This window comes from Diplotaxodon limnothrissa, linkage group LG18 (assembly GCF_057381915.1).
Source record: "Diplotaxodon limnothrissa isolate DT_005_m linkage group LG18, D_limnothrissa_male_GT1.1, whole genome shotgun sequence".
Taxonomy (NCBI): Eukaryota; Metazoa; Chordata; class Actinopteri; order Cichliformes; family Cichlidae; genus Diplotaxodon; species Diplotaxodon limnothrissa.
In genome coordinates, this window is record NC_140613.1 from 28,060,933 (window position 1) to 28,070,514 (window position 9,582).

At 42.8% G+C, this 9,582-nt stretch overlaps 1 protein-coding gene across 1 annotated transcript; it reads right to left on the reverse strand.

Annotated features, from left to right (window-relative positions):
- Nucleotides 1-2,795: 2,795 nt before the first annotated feature.
- On the reverse strand, nt 2,796-6,896 carry LOC146613899 (uncharacterized). Its single transcript, XM_085378051.1, has 7 exons — nt 6,777-6,896; nt 5,780-5,982; nt 5,585-5,677; nt 5,297-5,392; nt 5,059-5,169; nt 4,851-4,980; nt 2,796-4,765 (listed from the first exon to the last, which is right to left on the reverse strand). The coding sequence occupies exons 1-7, from the start codon at nt 6,799-6,801 to the stop codon at nt 2,892-2,894; spliced, it is 2,532 nt and encodes an 843-aa protein (XP_085234177.1). The 5' UTR covers nt 6,802-6,896; the 3' UTR covers nt 2,796-2,891.
- Nucleotides 6,897-9,582: the final 2,686 nt, after the last annotated feature.

Sequence of the window (9,582 nt, forward strand, 5' to 3'; positions counted from 1 at the left end):
AAGGTCTGGCCTGGACTCAGATTTTCCACTGAGATCACCGAGTTAGGGAGAGAAGGAGAGCAAAGAAGGGAGAGGAGGAGGGACTAGGAAGAGAGAGGGGGGGACACATCTGGTTATGATCTGTATTTATTAGCAGGCTCTCATTGTAAATCTGTAGGATTTTTGGCAGATGTGGTGCTCAGCATGAAGCGTGATGCATGCATTTCACAATACGTGCCTTCATCAGGAATACATTATTCCATAGTAAAACTCACAGGAATGCACAAACAGAGCTCTGCTTTAAGCTTTGTTTTTGTGAGTTACACAACCCCCTGGAATTTATGAATCTGACAAGTTGGACTGGAATCTGTTTCATTCACTAGAAGCAAAAGCTTAAGCTATACATGTGAAGAAACAGGAGACGAGAGGCTCGGGGTGCTTCCAGAGAAGACCAATGTTCAAATCAAATCAAATCAAATCACTTTTATTGTCACATCACATGTGCAGGCACACTGGCACAGCACATGCGAGTGAAATTCTTGTGTGCGAGCCCCACAAGCAACAGAGATGTGCAAACACAACAACACAAACGAGCAAAATACAAGAATGGCCAACCTGAAACTAATAAATATATGTACAAAGGGAAACAGTAGGATTTCTTAGTAAGCTAGAAGGAAGGCAGCCAACGCACCTCCAGCCAGAAGATGCTAACATCTTGCAACATTTAAATCATTACGACAGCCAACTTTGGTGGTTGCACCTCCCTGTGAATGGCAGAGAAATGGGTTTGTTTTGAGAGAGAGTAAAACTCAAAGGTTGCTATGGACGAGTGAGCATGGATGAGATGTAACTGGGATGGGGAGTAAGAAAAAAACCTGAAGTTGAAAAAAGACAAACAGAGCTTCTTTTTTTCCCCAAAGGAAAAAAAATCCCATAAAACTCAGCACAGATGGAAGAAATTAATGGTAATGCGTCTCTTACATAATGACACATCATGTTTGCCTGAATTTCAAGTTAAAACACAAAACTGGGAACAAAGTGGTCCGAATCCAGCTGTTTTTTAGCTGGACGCAAAGTAGAGAATTGAATTTAAAAGCTAGATAAAAATGTGGTGATGCTTTTTATGCCGCCTTTAAACACTTCAGAAATGGCGGGACCCCAGTGAGGAAATGAGAAGAAACTGTGCTTTAATCAAACTTCCAAGCTGTGCCAAAGAAAGCAGATAAAGGGGACATGGGCCACAGCTGCAAAGCTGTATTTGTTTTCCTGACAAATAAATAATTTGATGATAGACAGTCATTATATCAGCTCTGCTGGTTAACTAACACGCATCAGTGCATGGCAAACTGCTTAATAGTCACCTACTGCCATCTAGTGAAACTGAAGTCTAATACAGACACCTTTTGTTTTTCTGAGAAAGAAAAAAAACTTAACAGAGATAAGGAGTAACGAAGGGAATTTAATCTGAAATTCACAAACCTTTCAAACCACAGAGAGAATACAAAAGGTGAAAAAAACAAAACAACAAAAAGAAAATGGGCTTTTTAACTTTTACAAACTCACACTTATTTGTCATCCAGCATATTTACAGAGAACATTTTTTCCACCTCTGCAACTTTTACCTCCTTTTCCCAAACTATATCTTCATCCACTTCAGACATACAGCACATGCCCCCCCACCCCAATCATCTCAGTGACAAAATATTCTCTGAACTCCTTTTATCCGTCTCCCCTGATCCATGTGAAGCAGAGCTGGTGTTTGTGTAGACCAGATATAATGCTTAAATGCTCTGGCAGCACCTGAGGTGACACTTCACATGGCACATTCTTAGCTGACTCTTAACATTAGCCAAGAAAGCACTGACAATCCACACAGGACCCGACTCTGCTGCAGCTCTGTTCAGTATTTACTCTAGCTTTTACTGCAAACATTTACTAAACAAATGAGCCTTGCCTTCTGAAAATTACACCCCTCGCATGACAAACTGCAATCTCAAATAATCACATTTGCCCTTTCGGTCTCTGGCATTCCTTTTGACTGCTTCTTATTAGACAACCAATATATATATTAGACATTGTGGTTACTCATGACTTAGGAAAGAGAGGAGAAGCTTCTGTGTGATTACAATTGTAAAAAAAGGCCAATTTAAACCCAAACCGCGCTGCTTATTTTGAAACTGAACCAAGCCGTTTTGGGTCTGACACTAACCAAGGTTTTAAAAAAAATCATGAAACTAAGTTAACAAATACAAAGGGCCAACATGTGAGTCAAATTTCCTGGCTTAAAGTCTTGTGGCTCAGGCCCAGAAGAGGGATGTATGCCCCTGTGCTCTCAAATGTGCAACGTAGCAACAAATCTCTGCTGAACCCTTTATATCTATGCTTTGTCATCCAACTTAACTGTCAGCTTAGCTGCAGGGGGGATTGTGATGTTTAGGAGACAGCGTTGAATCTTATCATCATCAGAGCTGCAGTCTGCCCCGGTCAGTTAATCACGGTAACCTCATCATTTTCACAAGTGTGGTGATCGAGAGCTGGGTCTAACAACTGTCACAACCGACACTAAGAATCAGGATCAATAATCAGAAGTTCAGACAAATATTTATCTCTGTAACTATTAGGGAGGTCTGGAAAAAGTAAGTTCCAACTAACATCTCATTGCATTCACGCATGAGAAACTGATGCACAGAAGAAAAAACAAAACAAAACAAAACAACCAAAGCCAGATGGGAAAAGAGGGAAGAATTTGTTTGTGCTGGTTGGAACAATCTCGAACTAATGGATGAAGAACAGGAGCAGAATCTCCTCGCCTCACTTTCTACAACAGCCAATCGGCATCTTTCCCGTATTGCTTGGTTTAGTTGGTCCATTGAAAGTTTCTTAGATAATGTCAGTTTTCCTTCATGCCTGCTTCAGCTCATGTTTGAGTGGCTTTTCAGGTGCCTCCTCAGGTGGTTCAGACAGGTGTAAGTCTTGGGGCAGATCTGGCAGTGATACGGTCGCACCCCCGAGTGGTTCAGCATGTGCTGCTTCAACACGCTTCCGTCTGAGAAGGCCTTCCCACACTGGGAGCACACGTACGGCCGCTCCCCCGTGTGCACGCGCATGTGAACTGTGACTTTGTGCGCCATTGTGAAACCTTTGCCACAGACCGTGCACTTGAACGGCCTCTCTCCCGTGTGAGTGAGCCTGTGCGTGCGCATCGCCCCCATCTGGGAGAAAGCCTTCCCGCAGTCTGGGCAAACGTGCGGTTTCTCGCCCGTGTGAACCCTGGTGTGACTCCTCAGTCCTCCGGCCGTGGAGAAGCACTGCGAGCAGTGAGTGCACTGGTAGGGCCGCTCTCCCGTGTGAGTGCGCATGTGTTGCTTCAAATCATAGCGGTTTCTGAAGCCGCGGCCACACACCAGGCAGCTCTCCGGTCTGTCGTCGTTGTGGCGGAGCTCGTGATTGGCCAGGCATTTTTCGGAGAGGAAACATTTGCCGCATTCCTGACACTGATACGGTTTCTCGTGGTCGACCCTCTGATGGTACTTGAGCTCGCTGATCCCAGGAAAGGTCTCGTTACAGTATCTACACCTGAAGCGATGGTTGGGGCTGTAGGGGAGCTGATGTTCACTCATCTGATGGTTCCTCAACAGATGAGCCATCTTGAAGGTCTTCCCACAATGAGAGCATTCATATTTCGTCAGCAACTGGACACACTGGTGTCTGACGCGCTCGTGCATGGACCTGAACTGGCACCCACACTTGGTGCAAATGTGGGCGGCGTTTTTACACTTCCTCTTCCTGTGCCCTGACAGGTGAGCCTCGGTGCGGAAGGCTTTTCCACACTGAGAGCATTTGTAAGGCTTCACAGCTGTGTGGAATCTCTGGTGTTCAAGAAACTCAAAGCGATATTTGAAGCTCCTGCCACACAGCGGACAGTTATGGGTGACTCTTCCTCGCTGGTAGACTGCTTTGACGGACCTCTTCCTGGAGGAAAGAGACACTGATGTCCGATGACTCGAGCCACTTTTCCTGTGTTTATCTCCACTCATTAACTTGAGGGTGTCCATTTCACCAACCTCTTCATGCCTTTGTTGGTGTTTGTCCAGACTCTTTGAGGAGATGAAGCTCTTTCCACATTGCTTACACTGATAAGGCTTCTCATGATCAACTTGCTGATGGTACTTCAGGTCACCTATTCCTGAAAAACCAATCCCGCAGTGGCTACACTTGAAAAGGCGGCTTTGAACATGAGTTAGCAGATGTTCCTTCAGGCTGCTGGACTTTGGAAAACTCTTTCCACACTGCCCGCAGTCGTAGTTACGTCCTCGTTTCGGGCAGTGATGTCTGAATTTCTCCAGTGACGTTGGAAAACTGTTCCCGCATTTGATGCAAAGATATGCCGCATTTTTGCATTTCCGCAGCCTGTGTCCAGCAAGCAGAGTGGCTGTTCGGAAAGCCCTCCCGCACTCAGAGCAGTTGTAGGGCTGCAGCCCGCTGTGGACTCTCTGATGTTCAATGAGGACAGAGTGATGCTTGAAGCACTTGTCACACTCGGGGCATTTATGGATTCCTGACTGCTGTCTCCTGCGCGGAGACGAAGTAACATCGGCCCTTTTTGGAGATTCGGGAAAGTCAGCTGAGGTGGAAGGGTTTGTGGACAGCTCTTCGTCAAACATGACAATCTGAGGGACGTCATTATTTTCATCATCACAAGCACTCGGGTGGGAAGCGATGGCTACTTCCAGAGATGGAGGGAGAGACAGCGAGGGGATCAGAAGATCATCTGACTGAAATGGAGCTGCATGAAAAGAAACAGGAAACAAATATTAATATAGTCCCACATCTTGAACTAAAAGAAGATGCACTGACTAGTATATGCATACCAATGCTGCTCTTTGCTAATTTCCCGTGGCACTGTTTACTCTGGAGAAGAAATTTAAGGTCCTCTCCATTGGACACGCACTGCATATACTCCTCTAGGACTGAAGGGGCAGCACTAATCCAGGATGCAGTCTGTGAGACACAGGCACAAAAAAAGCACATTTAAAAGCGCTCCTTTATTTTATCATCTTAAAAAGATCCTCTCTGTACCTGTTTGAAATCTGGTATTGGCAGCAGCTCCTCGAGTCTTGTGAAAAACTCACAAACTAGGGTCTCGAGCGCCGTATCAAAGTCAGGGCCGTACTCCACAGGAAACACATTCTGCCACATGGGAAAAAAAGAAAAAAAAAAAAGATCTGTACTGTCAACATACAACCTCGTCCTTTTACACATGTTATTATAATCACATTTTTAAATGTGATTCAAACATTGTCAGTCCCAACTTTACCTTGAGAAAGTGTTCTCTGCCATCCGTGTCTTCAATGAGGCCTTGCACCAACTTCATAAAGTTTGCCTCTGGTGCTTCAATTACAGGATCATTGGTCTAGATAACCACAGGACAGGTCATAGGTCAACAGCTAATAATTATTTTCATTATTACTGTTGAATTACTTCTTTAAAAAAAATCTATTTGTTTGAACAATCCTGAAAACAGTTATGTTTTCATCATTTTTTGATTTTTACAAATTAGCCATTTATATATTCCAAATTAAAATACGCTAACAGGCTCACCCACCTCCTCGATGCAGGAAGATTGGATTCGGTTAAGGTGGCTCTGAACCGCCTTGAGATCTTCAGGGTGTTCAGAACGCAGCAGTTCAAGAGTTGTCTAGAAGAAGCGTAGTTTATAATATTAACACGTGCCTCGCGTCCTCGTCTCATTTGAATAGCTCCTTTTACACACGTCATGCGATCCAGACATTTCACTTACCCTTGCTCTCAGACCCAGTGAGAGCAGCCTCCCTTCCCTCTTACTCATCAGTTCAGGAACTGCATCTGTTACCATGGACACAAACTCCTCCAGTTTCCCATAGTGCTTTATGTTCCGCTGGCGCACCACTTCCCACATCACAGCAGACATAAGGCGGAGTGGTGGGACCAGGAGAGCCAGCGAGGACAGGGGAACACTGAATTCTTTGGAGAGAAAACAGACTGGGTCAAACAGGCTGTCAGTCAGGTTAATTAAGAACCTGGTACCCCTCTGTGGACCCGAGTTTACATGAGAATATTTAACTTTGAGGCAGAACAGAGATCCCCTTCGTTGTTTCAAAGGCTAGATTAAATGTTATTAATGTAAATAGTTGACCGTGCCTTAAATATGTCAATAGGAAGAAGGTAAATGAGTGGGAGATACTGTTTTTTGTACAATAAAACCACTTGTCAGCACCGTCTGTTCACCATCGCTACTGTCCATCCATGAGCTGCAGAAACACAAGACTACAGCCCGTCCTTAGCCTAAAGCACCAGGTTTGTGTGCATAAATAGGATAAAATTCAGTTGTTTTACACTAAATTAACCACAAAGACAAAGAGACGATGTGAGTTTATTACGGAGGCATGAGCAGGTTAGATGGGTAAACAGCTAGTGGTAGCTTAACGCTAGTTACTTTATTTAAAAGGAATCGCGTTATAAATGCCTGTTAATAGACCGATTTTTTAACCGCATTTGATACACTGAAGCAAGCCTTTTCATGCAAATAAAATGTTTGGAAACGCGGACAATCCCCACTGTTTCTTCCATATCTAGAGCATCAGCTAACTTGCTGGCTACAGGGCAAAACCCGGCTTAACGGGGAGCAAAACAATTCTTGTTCCAGAGATTAGTCGAGGCCTCCTCAGCTCCCAGTAATCCTTCTCTTTGGCTAGTCGGCTAACCACATAACAAGCGAAAATACAACATGTTGTTGCTCTCCACGAGGTAACACTTACCCATATCATTCATTGTGGAATTCATTAGCAACGATGGAAGGAAAACGCAACATGAACAGCTAATTCGTTCATAATATCGGCTAGTGTAGTAGCTAACCGAATATACGGCTTCAGGCGCCAACTTCTTCCTGAAGCACGCTGTTCATATCGCGAGGAGCGCTGGGCCAGTAGGTTCATCAGGGAGGTTCGTTTTGTTTTACGGGGCAGCCCGTACACAACGAGTCCCATTTACTTTTGTAAACGCACCACGCCTCCGAAAAATCTAAATAATAAAGGGTAGCGTAAAGACCTGGCTCAACTGTATTTTATTACACAGTTCGTACACTGTTGTTATGCTCATATTTTAAGTTCGGAACAGACGTTACAACGTAAAGTGTAAAAAAAAGAATCAACAACTAAAAAAATAAAAAAATACAGTAAACAAAGTAATAAAAAAACTACTGCCATTTCAGCTTTGGAATAAGAGTTAGAAACTTTTTACTTTCAACTAAACGTAATTTTTCATTTGTTTCGACGGTGTGACTTTATTATTTTAAACACAGAAACACATTAAACAAACCCACAGCAGGATGTTTAACCTCCTAAGACCCAAACTCTTTCATTACATGCATTTTTAATTTCTCTTTGCCATTTGGGCTGATGAATGTAAAAACAAAGAATTAGCAGTTTGTTTGTTTTACCTTATTTTTGTTTCAGAGGAAAATAAGATCCACATATGAAGATGTTCTTTTTAAATTTAACCCTTGTGTGGTGTTCATATTTTTGTTACTCAGCCAGTGTTCATGGGTCTGGTGGACCCGCTAGAGTTTTGGCTTTCCAAATTAACACTATCAAACAATTTTATGTTAAATTACTCAACAGATGTTTACTTCATCCCAATTACAAGCCATATGAACAGTAAACATGGTTAATTTTTTCCCTTTACCTTTGTTAGATCACATTTATGAATTAATATGCATCTCTTTTTTTTATTTTTTTTATAAAATGTTATAAAAAATAGATCAGTTATAATCAAGTGGAGTGAGTGGAAAGACAACACATTTACACGTGAAGCAATATGTTTCACAACTAAATGGGATCAGCTGTTCATCAATGGTGACATTAGGCCCAGGGTAAAAAACAGGGGGAGGTGGCGCACACACTTATCCCACACTGTCCTGATGGCAGCTAGCTTGTCTCTCTGCCGTCGAGCTGGTCTGTCATCTTGGTTATCAAAACGGATAATCCTGGAAATTTTGTGGAAGTTTTCCAGAGACATTGATGCACGGAAAGGTTCTTGCCGGTTTCTGCATCCCACAGGATTCTGTGGATTCCCCTTTGGACCTCAAAACTCCTGCAAGGATAAGAACCCCAAAGTAGGCCTGCAGATCAATTTGGTCCATCTCCTTCCACCTCTCTCCAAAAACACACGTCCTTCTAGATTACTGCAATCCAGAATAATTTTCTGGATGGAATCTGGGATGAAAAGCTCAAATGAAGACTTGATGTCCTGCACATGAGTAACTGTCAGCCGTGTTGGCCCTGGCTTATCACAGTAACAGCTCTGTAGGGTGGCTCATTTCTTGGGCAAGAAGACCATTCAATTTCACCAGTTATTGACATCCATATTTCTTCACTTGCTGTCTGGTGGGCTTGTTCTGGTCCTGGAGCTGGCAGCAGATGGGGTACTCGTCTTTGTTTGGTTACTAAATGGTGCTCAACCTCAAACTCTGAATTTTCAGAAATGTGAAATATTCTGAACCCTCTTTGTCAACATCATCCTCCGAAGCCCCTCTCTCTTCCAAAATCAATTGGATGGCCCTCGCAGCAGATAATCTTTTGCCATCTTGATCGGTTGTGATAAAGAACCACACTGGCAAATTCTTATTTATAGTATTATGCCCCTAATTTGCAGGAGGGACAGGGTATGAGAAAATAAAATTTGGATCCCTCAAGAAAGAGGGTAAAATGTGCAGGAATGTAAGAGCAGATGGTGTTGATAGTTGAATTTTCAACAATGTTGCAACTTTGTGCGGGAGCAGGAGGGGAAGAAAACACTATCAGCAGCACCAGAGAGGAGGAAGACAGAGTGTGGGAACACAGGACCTGCACTTTCAACACTTTTATTAGGCCTGGGTCCAGTGGACCCAAACACCTTGTATGTAATGTAAATGCGTGGGGGGAGGTACAGTATGAGGTCATTGAAAATTAGTTCGGATTTATGTTCTTCACAGAAAATAAGCCAAAGCCAATGAATTTCAGGTTGAAAAAATAATTGTTTAATTTTTCTTTTGAGAAAAACTGAAAACGGGTCTCACAGACCCGAACACCATACAAGGGTTAAATAGAACAGTGACAGTATAAGGTCCTCATAAGTGGATATCAGGCTGTTGTAGAGCAACAAATAGGACAAATAGGTGGCAATTATCTAGTTTATTCTGTGTTTACAATATTGAACAGTGTCACTGGTAAATAATACTACTCCAGTCAGTGTTACCTCATAGAAGGAAAAATAATAATAATAATACAGGCACTAATAAACGCAGAAGGACACCGTTTTCTTGGATGACTTCAAAATCACATTTTAGGATATCAGAAAACAAATAAAACAAAAACAACACAACAAACAAAACATCTGTATGTCAGGACCAGAAGCTGCACTTGAGAGTGACATTTTAAATGGAGGATAAGGAAGGAGTCTCTAAAAGAAAAGAAGAAAACAAAGTCCAAATCCTATGATGCAGTGCATGAAGTCAGCAACAGTGTGTACAGTGTCACTGCACAAAGACCTCATCAATGGCAAAAGACCATTTGATAGTCAGTAGAA

Coding starts and splice junctions, on each gene's coding strand:
- LOC146613899 (XM_085378051.1), bottom strand. CDS start 6,801: ATGAATTCCACAATGAATGATATGG. Junction 5,170..5,296: donor GCAGAGAACACTTTCTCAAG/GTAAAGTTGGGA, acceptor CCCATGTGGCAG/AATGTGTTTCCTGTGGAGTA. Junction 4,766..4,850: donor ATTAGCAAAGAGCAGCATTG/GTATGCATATAC, acceptor CTTTTCATGCAG/CTCCATTTCAGTCAGATGAT.